The 16,013-nt window shown below is 40.7% G+C and overlaps 1 protein-coding gene across 1 annotated transcript in view; it reads left to right on the plus strand.

Annotated features, from left to right (window-relative positions):
- The window catches only part of LOC139621093 (probable phospholipid-transporting ATPase IIA), a 33,513-nt gene extending 22,209 nt beyond the window's left edge, over nt 1-11,304 (plus strand). Inside the window, exons 20-28 of the mRNA XM_071477348.1 lie at nt 520-609; nt 900-1,044; nt 1,699-1,763; nt 3,400-3,555; nt 5,808-5,872; nt 6,104-6,212; nt 6,302-6,359; nt 8,295-8,498; nt 9,509-11,304. Of these exons, the coding sequence (XP_071333449.1) occupies nt 520-609; nt 900-1,044; nt 1,699-1,763; nt 3,400-3,555; nt 5,808-5,872; nt 6,104-6,212; nt 6,302-6,359; nt 8,295-8,498; nt 9,509-9,645 (1,029 nt within the window). The 3' untranslated portion in view covers nt 9,646-11,304. The remainder of the gene's footprint in view (nt 1-519; nt 610-899; nt 1,045-1,698; nt 1,764-3,399; nt 3,556-5,807; nt 5,873-6,103; nt 6,213-6,301; nt 6,360-8,294; nt 8,499-9,508) is intronic.
- The last annotated feature ends 4,709 nt before the right edge of the window (nt 11,305-16,013 follow it).

A 16,013-nucleotide genomic window follows, 5' to 3' on the forward strand; every position in this document is an offset into this window, starting at 1 on the left:
CCAGACACTACTGTTATTACATTAATTTAGTTTTCTGTTCTGCTTTATTGAGCTAAAAACGTAACTGCATTTGATCCATTATAACAACACTAGAACAATATAGGGCTGCAACTAAAAGTTATTTTCATCTATAAGTTGTGAAAAATGTCTTTTACAATTTACCACAGAGCAATGAAATTCAAATGTCTGTTTTCAAATCTCTCATTTTGGTCAACCAGAAAAAAGTGCCAACAAATTGATTGAAAATGTCTAAAATGATGAATGGATTATCTGAATATTTTATCATGAGTTAGTTGGATGTGTGGCAGATATTCAGTTGCTCTACATTTGTCATCAGTGCAGCTGGAGTGAAACACGCTGCCATTTCTCTGTCTGATAACAATCAGGATGCAGAGACTGACAGATTGTCATCCTTGATAATTTTTCTTAGTTACTTTGTTCTTTGTTTGTGTGTGTGTGTGTGTGTGTGTGTGTGCCTCCATGTTCGTGCATTTATAAATGTGGTTACCATTGCCATAGGTGACGACACGAGGGGAAGCCCACCTGGAGCTCAACGCTTTCAGGAGAAAACACGACTGCGCTCTGGTGATATCTGGGGACTCACTTGAGGTAAACTCTGAGTGTGTGTGTGTGTGTGTTTATGTGTGCGTTTATGTGTGTGTGTCTAACCATCCTCCCACTGATTTATCTGTCTTTATGAAACTCGGACACGATCTCTGTGTGATGCATGATAATATCGCTGCCACTGAAGCATCTCTGGAAGTGGTATCTGTGGTTAGAGTCATTTTCTAAGCTGCAGCAGGGGTTAAACTGTAGGTGTTGAGGATCCACAACGGAGATCAGTTATATGTGGTGGTCTGAGTAGTTCACCCGTTTGTTTTGATGGTGTCTCTTTGCAGGTTTGTCTGAAATACTATGAGTACGAGTTTATGGAGCTTGCGTGTCAGTGTCCTGCTGTGGTTTGCTGCCGATGCACCCCCACTCAGAAGGCCCAGATAGTGCGGCTGCTGCAGGAGCGCACAGGCAAGCTCACCTGCGCTGTAGGTGAGTAGAAAATAGAAACTGCTTTTTTTTTTTTTTTTTACTGTGGGTTTTTAACGTTAAACAACTTCTTTCCTCAGAACCTATTTATCTGTTGTCTGCTCATCTCAGCAACTCTCCCAGTATGAGCCTCCATAAAATACCATAACCACATCTGATGGTTAAGTGCGCATTAAAGCTGCTGTTCACTGTATCACTAGATGATGATGTCACCTAGAGAAGGGCGACAATTCATATTGTTGTTATTTCCTTTCAACAGAATCATATTATGATGATAAGATCATATCATGTTATGTAATTAGTTAGTGATTAAATCAGTTGTGCTTCTTTTTTAACACATGAAGAATTTACTAATGCGTAAGAGTGGAACACAGCTCATTTGTGTGAACGTTTCATATGTGATTTCATTGTGTTATTTGGAAGATATTTTCATCAACATGAATGAATTCCAGCTACTGTATATCACTCAGCTCCTTTATCTGGCAAATTCCAAACACGCATTTCGTGTTTCCTTGGCTGTGGTCCTGATCTCGTAATCAAGCCAAATTAAGGGAGTGTCTCCTGAAATACGCAAACACATTACGCTCTCTTAACAGTTTGTATTGTTGAGTCACTGATGTGAATTCTGACACCTCCGTGGCTTTTGTTTTCTCTTAGGGGATGGAGGAAACGATGTCAGCATGATCCAGGAAGCGGACTGTGGCGTGGGAGTGGAGGGAAAAGTAAGATTTGCTCCATCTCATCGCCTCACATTGACGTGCTGCTCTCACAGATTTTCTCTTTGCGTTTCCTGTCAAGATTTCTCTCACGTCCAGATACATGTAGAGGAACGTGCACACAGATGATTCCTCTTTATGAGGATCTATTGTCTGAGTAGAGGAAATAAGGATGACAGGATGCTTTTGTGCTCAAGTAAAAGTAAGAGTCTCTCATCAGCCTCTTGTACCTCTCTCTCTGTATGTTTCCTGTTAAGATGGCTGGTTTGCTCTGACATGGACCTCATACAGTGCCTGTGCCTGCAGTGTTATTACAACATTTTGGAAAATTCTCTTATTGGCTTTTTTGCCGAAACTTGATACCACTCTCACATCTGCCGCTGGAGCCAGCTGTGCAGCTGGAGCTTATACCAGCATGCACCGGGCAAAAAGTGGGCTGCAGCCTGGACCGGTCGCAAGTCCGAGGTTAAGCGTCACGCATAAAGACGAACACATTCACAATCACCTTCACAGCTACAGGGAATTTAGAGTTTCCTATTCACCTTAAAAACCTGTATTTGACATGTGGGAGGAAACAGGAGAAGCTGTGAGAGCGAGAACATGTTTTCTGTGCAGAGGTACCTCACAAATTCAGCATGATGAAAAGCTACAGAGACAACTATTCACCCTCAAACACACATGGACACATAGCACTGAACTGGTTAGTAGTGGTGAAACAGTTAGTTGATGAATCAGTTATTGGCAAACTGAGGGAAACAGTTTTGCTAATTGAATAATTAATGTTCAAAGCAGCTGTGCTCCAGGTACTGGACAGATGTGTTCTGTAAGGGAAACAAAAAGGAAGCTTTCACACTCAAAATTCTCTTTATTTCATTCTATTTATTTTTTATTTATATGTTTTACTTGTGTTATTTATATTTATATTATTATTTATATGATTTACTATTTGTTTGTATACATATATTTCAAATTTCTCTTTTTTTTAGATTTTATTTATTTTTATTCATTTTCTTATTTATTATTTTTTTTATATAAAAAATTAAACAATTGTGATACCTGTCAGAGTGATAAAGCCCCATTTTTAGACTGATAATTTAATAATTGAAGTGAGTTTTTTTTTTTGTTTTTTTTTTAAGCAAAAACTGTAAATTCTCAGTTCTTTGTTCTCACATGGGAATATTTGCTGGTATTCTTTGTCAGTAAATTGAATATTTTGGGGTTTTGAACTAAACATGTCATCTTAGGCTTTTGGAAATTTTGATGAGCATTTTTCACTATTTCCTGATATTTTACAGACCAAACAAATGATTGAGAAAATAATGAGCAGATGAATTCATAATCAAGAGGATGATTAGTTGCTGCCCCGCTTGTTGTCTATCATGGATTCCTTTGACATATTAATTGCTCAGTGTATTTGTGTTCCCAGGATTTATCCAAATCTTCAACCTCCTGAATCTGACTTATTTCATGTTTTTGCAGTATTTGTCCTTTTAGCCTCATTTCGTTTCCAAATAACAGAGCCGTATATCTGTCACTGTGCAATCAGTTCATTTCACAGTATGCGCTCAAAGGCCTTCTCTTCAGGTCAGCAAAGACTTGCTGTAGCGTGTCCTCACTGCCCTCTGTGCTGTGTGTTTGACAGGAAGGAAAGCAGGCCTCCTTGGCCGCCGACTTCTCTGTGACTCAGTTTAAACATTTGGGCCGTCTCCTCATGGTCCACGGTCGGAACAGCTACAAAAGGTCTGCAGCCCTCAGCCAGTTCGTCATCCACAGGAGCCTGTGCATCAGCACCATGCAGGTAGAGTGCAGCTGAAACATGGTGCCATTTAGGTTTGTGTTCTGCAGCCGCATTGAATCTAACTACATAACTATTTTACAGCAGCTTTGGCTCAGTTTTCACAACAGTGAGTTTGAATTTATAAAACTATGACCACAGAATTTTGTGCTCCTTATTTTTGCCTCCAAGTTCCACATCACACACAAAATGAAAACATCTGTATTAAATTATATAATACATCACTTACTGTGTTTATCAGAGCAGCGGAACAGAAACAGTAGATGTTAATTCATGAAATTTATTATTGTTTCATTTTATAATAGCAAATAGTTCTGTCAAACAATAACTGAATGACTCAATAACTTTTTATGAAAACAATGTCTGCAATAGTCTTTTGCTCAAGATAATATAAATAGAAATTATAGAAAAAAGTACAATCAAGGCAACGGATTTAGAAAGCTTTCATTTAATTAATTTAATATTCTGTGTCACTGTAAATATACTGTAGATCCTGAAGTTCACAGTCTGACTTTACAATAAAATCCTACATTCATTCAAAGGCAAAATTATGATTTTACTTCATGGCATCAATTAACCTTGCCAGGGTTTGTTTTTAATCAAGTCACAGATGGTTCAGTCACTTGTAAGTTTAATTATCTAAAATACAGCAATAGTGATACAGTGATACTGTAATGCTGGAAAGCATTAAACCACAATTTACACGACTATAACTGACACTTGAGAGAAAATGCAGTTTTGTTCCTCACTGCTGCCGTACATTTGACATGCGCATTATCAGGAAAGCTGGTTTGCATTGCTGTGCTAATAATGTAAGGAAAAATGCAGGCAAACACATGTTGTATTTACATTTACATTTACTCATTTGATTCAGTGATCTGTATGTTTAGTATTCATCACTGGAAATTATTTGAGTCTTCAGGCTGTAGAGTCCATGTTTAAGGAGTTTTGTGTTAAAAGCGAAAAATGTATAATTTGGCTTTTTGCTTTACGAGTTAAACTAAATGTAAAATACTGTAAAACATCTGAAAGAGAATATATGTGTAACGCGAGGGATGTTTATCCACAACACCTAAAATCCAAATGTGAGGAGGACATGATTGGGACCAGGCAGGGAGAAGTTTCAGGGGTGGTCATGGAAGGGCGGGGTGCACAATGACTCAGAGGAGTGGGCCCGTGGTGCCCTTCAGAGCCGCCCCCCCATACACAAAAACACCCGACACTGTCCCCAGTCCAATTCCCATGTCCCGATCCAACCTCAGCCCCCGCCGTGGAGGGACAGCCCGTGACTCACCGCATCATGGACTTTTGAGATTTTAGGGAGGCCCTCCTCCACATGTCTCACATTAACACACAACCACAGCCGCAGCTGTGACCTGTCTGCCTCAGGGCTGCCTGGATGGCAGGCTGACTCGCTGACAGCTCAATACTGGCATCATCCATATGTCGAAGACACATGCCAGAGTTAGTTAGGGAAGTTTTCTCCGGCAGCAGCCCTGCGGTAGAAAGAAGGTTATTGCGGTGATTTAGCTAATTGATTAGTCAGAGTGTGGTTACCTTTTCATTTGTGCTTTACCATGACAGGTTAATGTTTAATGTAATAACTTTCGTTTCCTCCTATTCCTCTAATTTAAAGGTCCCATGTTATATAAAGTGACTTCCATGTGTTTGTGATTATAAAGCAGGTCTAGGTTCTATGTTAATACTGTGAAAGTATCAAAGCCTCAGTCCACAGAGAAATGCACACAGCCTGTATTCAGAAACTGAGCCTTAAAACGAGCCGTCAGGACTTCTGGAACTTTGTGATGTCACAACTGTACAGTTACCACTCTCAGCCATGCCCCCAGCACGGCTCACCTGGACCCACCATCCAACCTTGCAGGGTTTGGTTTATGAGTGCTTACATGAAATCTGCTATATTTTTATTTGATCACTCAGAAAACAGCCAGCCAATCAGGAAAGGGGCTCAGAGCCTCTTTTCTGATTGGCTCACCAACCTGTGGTTACTAGAGCATTACATTACACTACATTTTCAAGGGTTTTGGGTTAGGGTTAAAACCACAAATATATCTTCTTATGGATGTCAACAACTCAGTTAAAACACTGGAAAAGTGTAAAATATGGGACCTTTAAATGGACGCTGTAACATTTGAGAAGCGATGCCCCTCATTCCTCCCATTATCATCTGTAATGTCATCAGAGTTTTAATATGAAAAGAAGAATAAAACACTTTCTTGGTTCTTCTCTGTCCGCAGGCTGTTTTCTCCTCTGTTTTCTACTTTGCTTCAGTCCCACTCTACCAAGGATTTCTGACTGTCGGGTAAGAATGACGATGACTTATCAACAGAGCATTTGGCTGCCTGGTCTCCATGGCATTTCCTCTGTGTTAAGGCACTGTTGAAACACGAGAAGGGGAAAATGTGAAAGTATTGACTACTTCACTGATGCATCTCTAATGAATCCAACAATGAAATGTGTGAAACTTTTTTTTTTGTCCATGTGCCATTTTTCTCTGTATCATGTTCGCCTCACATGATTTTGTCTGTTTCAGCTACTCCACTGTTTACACCATGTTCCCTGTCTTCTCCCTGGTGTTGGACAAGGATGTGAAGTCAGAGGTTGCCATGTTGTACCCAGAGTTATACAAAGATCTGCTGAAGGTATAAAATGAGAGTTCACCTCCTAAATGTTAGAGTGGGGCCTAAAATATGAAAAAGGGGTTGATATGATGTTTTCCTCTACCTCACAGGGTCGACCGCTGTCTTTCAAGACATTTCTAATATGGGTCCTAATAAGTATCTATCAAGGTAAGAAAGACTTCATACAATCAGAGTCAGTAACTACAGCTGCTGGAGAGAGAGATGCCCATAACCTTAAACTTAAAAAAATGATCAGAGCACACACAGACTTGACTTGTGAGGTCAACATACAGTGAATCACAGAGTCATCACTTTCCATACACACACTCATCTATTTTCGGAGGTTGGCCGGTCAAATGCAGACGAACGATGCATCAGATCAGACACAGAGATGAGGATCAGATGTTTGATTTCAGCACCCAGACAAAGATAAAAGAAAGTGTCTGGCTCTTCTTTGTGACACATTTCTCTTCAGCAGCCCACACACTTTCTTCTTAATTTCTACGGTTTATTTATGTCTGAGGACTTTGTTTGTCAAAAACCCAAGATCTGTTTCCCACATGGGCCATTTGCAGTGAAAAGCTATGCGGGGGAATGCTAAGCTACACCCAGAGCCTTTTACCTGTTTCTGTCAGAACATGAATGTTGCTTTTTATAGCTCATCTTAAGACTCTGTATATTTCCAAGTAATGCGCCCTGGTTTCGAAACAGCAGCTCTGTATAGATGAAATACTTTCAGCTACAAGATTGTTTCAAACGTTTTTAACTGATGTCATTTTCAACGCAAATGGAAAATAATCCAGTTTATTTTTAAAGCCAAAACAATGAATCATGTTCTGCATGGGGACCTGAACCTGACAAAAGGCTGTGAAAGGTCATGAGAGAGGTCAACGCATCAATAAACAATACAGTTTGTTGAAGAATTAAAATGGAATTTATCTGTTTACATTCCCCTGAACCTAAAATGAATTGGTTAAAAAAAGGAAAATAGAAAATGATTTGCTTCACTCGTCTGTTTTCTTCACTCAGTTCTTCACAAGTTAACTTTATTTCTCAGCTCAGTAGTTTTCAGTAGCTTTGCACATATTTGATTATTTGTCAGTCCACAGTTTTCCCCATGTGACATTTCCAGTTTTCCTCCCAGATTTCCTTTTTTCCCTCCTGTGAGGGAGTGACAGTGAGATGGGCCTGCCCACGTACGTCCAGACTGACACTGTGTGTATGTCTGTGTTTGTGTGTGTGTGTGTGTGTGTGTGTGTGTGTGTGTGTGTGTGTGTGTGTGTGTGTGTGTGTGTTTGTGTGTGTGTGTGGTCAACATCTACGGTGAATACAGTCTAGAGCAGCTGAGAGGGCTGTGTATCAGAATCAGAATCAGTTTTATTGGCAAGTATGTTTTCACATACAAGGAATTTGTGCTGGTGTTTGGTGCAAAACAGTAACATAAATAAACTAAGAGTGAAATTAAAAGTTGAAAATTAAAATAAAATATTTACAAGATGCGGAATATTTACAATAATAAAGATGTAGGGGACGTAGTGCAAAATATAGAAAATGTAAAATATTATACACTGATATAACTACATCAGCTGATAATGTTAATCATCTGTACACTGTGCTGCTGTAGCATCACTATATAAACTCATGTAGCATTTGCTTAAGTTTTGTAGCCCGCAAAACAAAGCTAATAAAGTAAGCTAAGCTAACTGCTGAGTGTTAGCCGCAGCTGCTAATGGCTGGTGCTCAGTGTGTTCAGATACTAATGTTTTTGTGTGAGCTAGGCTAGCCAGGCTAGTGGCTGCTCCAGTTTGTGTTAGCCTCTGTCAATGCACACACTCACACCTTGCACCAGTCCCTGATTTGTACACGCTCACTGCATTATCATATACTCTACACTTATTTCAGTAACTGACTGGAGATTAAAATAAAGAATAAAGGTTGGTATTTCCTGTATTTTTCACTCTTCCGATAACTGTTCAGGCCTCCATAGCTCAGGTCCTGCACGATAGTATTTGAATCACTCTGTTTTCAGACTAAAGCTTGACTTATGAATTACATCTTTTAATGCTGCTCTCCATACATCTGTGGCCTCTCTTTCCTCCACAGGGAGCATCATCATGTATGGGGCCCTGCTGCTGTTCGAGTCAGAGTTCGTCCATATCGTCGCCATTTCCTTCACCTCTCTCATCCTGACTGAGCTGCTGATGGTGGCCCTGACCATTCAGACGTGGCACTGGCTCATGATCGTCGGCGAGCTCCTGAGCTTGTCCTGTTACGTCGCCTCGCTCGTCTTCCTGCACGAGTTCATAGGTGAGCGAACACAAACACGTGCACTCGTAAACTCATATTTCACCCTCACAGAAGGTGACTCAGAGCCCGCGGCGCTGTATTTCATAGAGACGAGAAAACAAACGCAGTCTGCATTTATTTCACTGCAGCCTGATTGATTGTTGTTGTGCTTCGGGCGACCTTGAAATAGTACGTCAGCATTCAGCAGTAACAGGGACCTGCTCATTCATATAATGCCTCTGGTGTACAATAAGCTGCTGGATAATAGGAAGTCTAAAGGTGAATGCATTGACAAATAGTCCTGGTGTGGACCAGACTCAGGCATACCGTAGTATCAAAGAGGAAATGCCAACAGTGCTGTTAGTTTCCTGTGGACTGCCATGGCTCATGTGTTTATCACAGAAAAGGTGTGTTTGGTAGAAAACACTACCCTCAGAAACATTATCCCCCCTGGTGCTAGATAGAACAGATTCATAGCCATTAGACACCTGAAACATAAACAGCTTTTACAGCAGAGGGGACAGTCTTGTTGGTGTTTTTATCACTCCATCACAGCCATGCTTGTTGCCAGGCTATTGGTTATTTATTTACTTGAGCCTTCTAAAAAAAAAATAAAAAAAGCCATTTTTAGTTGTGCCATATTAAGACTTGTGACATATACAATACTGTGGCAGAGAGCTTTGCAGGCCTTTATTTTCAGCTTTATGTGGGGTGTGGAGCTCCACTTTCAGCCTACAATCTCGACCACTGAGGATCATGACTGGTGTGTGGTGGAGCGTACCCTTTTTGGACACTTTTCCTCTGTCCTGATTTCAGACTGGAATAGACTTTAAAGGCTCTTCTTGTGCTGCATGTGCAGCTCACACATTTAATCTGACATTTGATCAGAGCAAATTTGCATGAAACCGTTAAACGTTAATTTTTTTCTGTCTCCCGCATTCAAAGCAGACTAAACTGATATGACTTCCACTCACAAACATTCAGTCAATCCTACGACCTCACTCTGACCTTTGACTCTTCTTCTGCGCCAGATATATACTTCATCACCACGGTGTCGTTCCTGTGGAAGGTGACCGTCATCACGCTGGTGAGCTGTCTGCCTCTTTACATCCTCAAGTACCTGCGAAGACGCTTCTCTCCACCCAGCTACTCCAAACTGACCTCTTAAAGAGCAAGAGGAGCCTCGGGCCTCGTTCATGGGGGGTAGGGGGAGGGCACAGAAAGTCGTCCCTGTCTTCATTCAGCAGAGCCTGCGCTTAGACCAGAGAATCAAACATGGATTCATCCCCTTTAATTTGTTCTGAAATGTTCTCCTTGGAAATGTAAAAGAGTTGTGTCAGGGACAGGTTGTTTACTGAGGGGGGAGTCTGAGTTAAAAAGCAGTGTTACTTGCTACATGTGTCTGATGTGAAGTCTAACTCATGGCTGCTGAGTTAGGTCAGTTTGACTTATTTACTGCAGCATTATAGACATAAAAATGTCTCATGTAATATAATAACACGTGGCTGTTGCCTGTATGTAATCAATTAAGACACAAACTGAGTAAATTATGCAGTTTTTTAATGTCAAAAATCACATCAGGAAAAGCAGCTGGAAACGTGGAACGTCATTTCGGCTGGAAGCTAATTTTCTCTCATTTCTAGTTGCATCTGAAAGAGTAAAGCTGTTTTTATTATTAGACACTGAACTTCACGTAGCATTCTCACTCAGGACTTGATTCACACTCTCCTTAAACACTGATTTCCAAATAGAGTTTGAGAATTACATGGTTAAAAAAAAGTTTACTGGCCAGACTTTGCATAAAACACACGTCTGCAAGTTTGTGTATTTGTTTATGCGTCACCCCGATGTTGCAGCCACAGCACGGCGGAGGTGGTGTGGTTGTTTATTTTAGCGTGACCTGTGATGTCTGATGTTAAATTTGTCTTTGTCTCTTTGTATGGACCCTGAGTTGTTAGTGTTTGTGGAGCGCGGTCAAAACAGCCACAAAGGAGCGTTGGTTATTTGCGGCCCGAACCTTCCGCCGGGGCTCCCGACAGGCTGTGCGTCCACAGGGGAATGTGCAGCCTCTCATGTGGCCGCTCAGGCAGGCCAGCTCCAGCCACGCTTCAGCATTGCATGATGACTCACTGTAACAGTGACCTAAAGCCATAACTGAAAATACCCGTGTGACCGGCGTCCGGCTGCCCCATTTCATTTCACATCGTCTAATGTAGGGCCCCCTCACTTCTCACTGCTACTAACCTCCACAGTTCAGCTGTGAAAGAAAAAAGGGAACAAATCACCACTAGTCAGTCAAATACAATGTGAATATTGTCAATAAGTATTACTACTGCACATTCAGAAAAAGAAACGGTACGTTTACTACTGTAAATCCACTCCTCACATTTCATCTGACTCTTGTGACGAAGATACTGTAAATAATGAACAACTAACAGAACGACATGGCCACATTTCACTTATTTTAGTTGTTAAAGAGATTCTCATGTGAATCATGAAACATTTCGGAGATGAATCTTCCTGTGTCCGACAGGTGCAGGGTGCCATAACTTATCATTTCTCTTATCTTTAAACTTCGAGTTCAGCAACTTGTTTGCACAGACTCTGCTTTTGTATCACTAACTATTATATTTTTCTGTTGCGATGGAACTGCAAAACATAAATGATGCTAAAATAATTTGGTTGCTTGTAAATAACCTGTTTTTTCTTTTTTTATTTATTAACCTATTTTATTTAATGGTGTTGATTGCACTCAAATGAGCAGAACAAAGGGAGAATTGTGTTGATGTCAATGTTGTGATGATTAATAAATCTCATGTTTTCTTTTCTTGTGTCACTTTTTTCTTACATGTGATAATCTATTTTTTGGTTGTTTTATTGAACAAAACATGACATAAATAACCAGGAGACAAAACAATAAACACAATATTATGTGTGTGTTGTGCGCATGGTAGTAGTCGATGTGATAATCTAACAGGTTTAATGTTAAAAGATCAGACTGGAGATTTTTCTTATTGTCAACATATGTCAGGCAAAATATAAGTGAGTTATTCTGTTTACCAACACTTTTATGGTTTGATGAGGTGCCTATGTTGATCATAATGAAGGAAAATGTCTCTCAGTGCAAAGGTGTATGTCTCATTTATGTTGATAATAGTTTTTGGAGCTCTATGCCACACAGGAAGAAGTCATATGAGGCTTAAATTACACAGGCAATAAGTAGAATACATCATGTGACAAGCCATATCCTTTAACGGAGCAAACACAGTTTTAAAAATATATCCACATGACAGGTATTATGAGGTTTTTCAAAGGTTCTTGAGGACTCAGATGTCTTTTTGAGGTAGAAATGGAGAAAGCCACACAATGTAATAATGGAGCTTAACTATGGCTTAATGACCTTTTCAGGAATTATAAAAGTGGAACCAATTTAGGTCAATGTGGCCTAACGTGACTTGGTGGCCTCAAACTACGTCACGATGATTAAAACCAAGGCGGCGCTGTCATGTGGCCTTGGACAGTCTACGATCAGAATAGTAAGTAAGAAATAAAAATACACGCATATTATTTTTCCCAGGGTAATTGTCCATGCTTGGAAACTGAGTTTGGACCGAAACTAACATCCACAGTTTGTGTGCAGAAACAATCATGGTCGTTCTGGTGGAGATCCACCTCAGCGTCTGATGAAGTGCGAGTTACACAGGACACACAGGCAGGCTGAGGGGGCCGGATGTTTGGCACTCTCTCACCAGAGGAGGGAGTCCCTGATGCCTGGAGACACTTGGGTTTTCACATCCTCCATGTTCCAGGTTATCCACTGTCTTAAACTTTGACATTAAACCTAATTACGAGTGAATAAAGCAAAGCGCTTTAGAACAGAATAATGTATTAAGTCATTGGAAATTATACAAACTGCCACTACGTCTCTTCATTTTTCTTTGAGATCAGCGTCCACACTTAGTTTGAGTTTTTAGAAGGAATGTTGTTAATTATCCATGTAGGTTACAGGTTGTAAAAGCATTGAACCTTACATGATGTTTCAGCCCAGAGAGGGTTTTAGTTGGACCTGATTCTCTGCCGTAAAATCTTTTCCTTTTTATAACATGCAGTCAAGCACCTCAGTACTGCATGTTCAAATTAAAACTACAGTGTATGTCCAACTTTTTTTTCTCTTATTCCACTGCCCAAATGCGTAAGTTATACCATTAAAAGAAACCATTTAACTTAATCAGTCCCATGAAAACTGAAATTCCACTCCAGAGTCAACAGAGCTGCCTGCTAACCTTAACATTTGTGGTCTTTCCTCCTCTCTTGAAGCTCCAGAGCCCCCCGGCTGGTTCGCTGCCAAATCCACAATCCAATCAGAGTCTGAGTAAATGTTTAAATTAACTTTGCATTTTACAAGGTTCGGATTTTCAGCCTTTGAAAAAAAGAGGTAGCTTACAACTGTTACATAAGAAATCCAGGCTAATTATCACCACACATTTTATCTTTGGCACTTCAAGACAGGAATTTGTTTCCAGCTTGGAAACATCTTACACGCTGCTCCCAATGGAACAGTGCAAGACAGAGAGAGAGAGAGAGAGAGAGAGAGAGAAAGGGAGACACTACCATGTATATACAACACAAACTGTCACAGGGTCCTGACTGGAGCGCTTCATACAGATGATAGCATGGAACCATGTGGGAACCATATCCAGCCTTCAGGCCAAGAAGACCACATCAACCAGGCTGCTGGGACTTCGCCAGTTTCCTGGAGAGAACACTGAACTCCTGCTGCACAGTTTAGGTCTGAGGTCAGCTGTGCTTCTGTGTCTTATCTGATTGGTTAACATGCGAATGAACTCACTTGCAACAACTCTGATTTGCATAACGCTCCCAGGATTACATGTCACGTTAGGCTCATCTGCTTAGATGCAACGAGCTGTTTTGAAATAACAGAAACTCTCGATGGACCAATTGGAATGACACCAAATAATGAACAAGCCAGTGCAGATGAACTGTTTACTACACACTGTTTTTGCTCTGTGTAAACACTGGATTTTGGCAATGACAGGCCCCTAACTGAAATATTGCAAAGCATGAACACACACCCTCCTCTGGCACTATATATAGCTCTCTGGGCCTGGAAAGCTTTGATTTGTCTTAACACCCACGGATGTAAAAGACAGGCTGCAGATGTGTTTGCCTGCCTCCCTCTGTGATCTCTAATGACAGCGGTTAATGCCTCCCACAACAACTGAACAAAACCAAACTGAATGGATAAAAAGTTTTTTTTAACCGGAGCAGCGTGTGATTAATTGTGAAATTCACTCAGTTGTTGTTATGAATGAAGTTGTGATGGGAGGAATGAGCTGAAATGCAGAATAAGGTTGTTCTTTTGTTTTGACTACCAAATATTAGTCATCCATACTGAACTTTAGAATAGATACAAAGAGATGTTCAAAGTAAAGACATACTGTAGGATAGGATTGGAAACCTGGATAAGACAGAAAATAGTGTTGACAAGGGGGGGTGATATAGTTTCTGGGAATTTCATACTGCTGCGCTGAGAAGGGAAAAATCCATGAGCTAGTCCACCACTTTTCCACTGGACTTAAGACACTTGAATTCTTTCAACAAACATTCGAGTATCGATCAGAATCCTGTTACATAAGGAGGCGGTTTGGTCCAGCGCGGTGGATGTATGTAGTTTCCATGTTGATGGAACATATTAGTTCATTCAGACAATTCGGAAAAAGGAGCCGAATGTTTTCCAGGGATCTCAAGTTGTGGCAGGAAGGAAATAAGATTCCTTATTGCACAATGACATGCCAGCACTGCCCAAACTGAGATCCTGTCAGCAGTGGTCTCAGCAGCCACAGCGCAACTTACTTAACATCCACTGTTAATTATGAAACATGACCTAATTTCATGAGGCTGCTACAGCTTTAAACAGCAGTCCACAAATTCTTGGATGGTCTCCTCCGGTCACCTGAAACAGCCTCTTTTTAGCACTCGTGCTGTAATAGAAAAGTCCAACCTCCACTATGAAATATGTTTTGATTGTTGTTACTTAACTCGGGTGTTTGGCCCTCACAGGGCTGTTTTCACATTCATCACCTGAGAAGGGAAAGTTTATCTGAGTTAGCCAATCACGGCCCAACAGAAATCTTAGTGTGATGTGGAAAGTGCTCTAACGCTGAGAAAAGACTTCGGTGAAGTAGGAAACATCATGTGTCCAAATTTTAAAATGAAACATTTGCATATTCATGGGAGTAGATGAGCTTTTGAGACATTTTAACCTTTTCATTGACCTTTTTTTTTTTGAGGGGGAAAAAAATCAGACAAGGAAAAGTTTGACATTTTGGAAAATCTATGTATTTAATTTCTTAAAGATTGATACCTTTCTCTTGTATGTAGGCTGGATGTAAAGCTAAACCCAGCAGCCTGCTAACGTAGCTCACCACAAAGACTGGAAACAGGGGAAATGACTGGCCTGGCTCTGTCAAATGTAAAAATCCAACCATCCATTTGCTATACAGCTCATCCTTTGTGAGGGTCACAGGGGGATGGGGTCAAGCTGACACTGGTGGAGGGGTCGGGCGTGGTAGACCCTGAACAGGTCAGCAGTCTATCACAGGGCCAAGTGTAAGAATGACAAATGGAATAGTTTGTCATTCTTTACACCTTTTTAATGGATTTTGTTTTTTGTATAGATTAAAAGACACATGATACGACATATTAATGAGCTATAGGTACCTGTGGATAGACCCAGGCTAGCTGTCATCTGTGCCAAGCTACATTAGCCAGCTGCTAGCTGTAGCGTCATGTTTAGAGTGTACAGACATGATAGTGGATTTGAGCTTCTCTTCTAACTCTCGGCAAGAAAGTGAATAAACATATTTCCCAAAATGGTTTACGTGACACACCTGTCCAAGTGTACCCTGCAGTGCACCTAGTGCATGCTGGGACAGGTCCCAGGTCACTGCAATCCTGAGTGGAATAATCAGTGGATAACTGGATGGAAGGTTTACCCCAAATGTCATCAAGATGTAAGAAGTTTAACGAGTGTTAATGCAAAGGAGAAAAGTACAGTAAACCTGGCGTATAAGAGAGCGGATCAAAAGACTCAAGAGGAGGCAAAAGTCCATGCTTCCCTTTGCCCCCTGAATTTCCATCGACAGATTTCCATGAGACCATACCATGTAGCATTTCCATATCAAAGTTCCACTGCTTGGATTTAAAAGCTCAATCACATATGTTACAGTTGGAAAACTCAAACTGGGCAACGCTCTCACCCAGACAACTCTACCTCAATGAGCTGTTTTACGGTGATGGAAAATACTGCATGAACTTGGAAAAAGTGGGTTCTCTGAGAAAAAAAACAAAAAAACAAAACAAAACCAAAAAAAAAACCGGAAGAGCAAACTCGGCCGTCTGGACAGGGGCACTTTTCCTTTCTTAAGCGTGTGCCCTATTAATTTACTCATTCATGATTTGAATTGCACAAGTGTTCCATTACAGTGGAGGAATCTACATCTGGTAGACGAGGCT

The sequence above is a fragment of the Trachinotus anak genome, unplaced genomic scaffold, assembly GCF_046630095.1.
Source record: "Trachinotus anak isolate AG129_WGS33_773 ecotype Australia unplaced genomic scaffold, CSIRO_AGI_Tana_v1 ptg000004l, whole genome shotgun sequence".
Classification (NCBI taxonomy): Eukaryota; Metazoa; Chordata; class Actinopteri; order Carangiformes; family Carangidae; genus Trachinotus; species Trachinotus anak.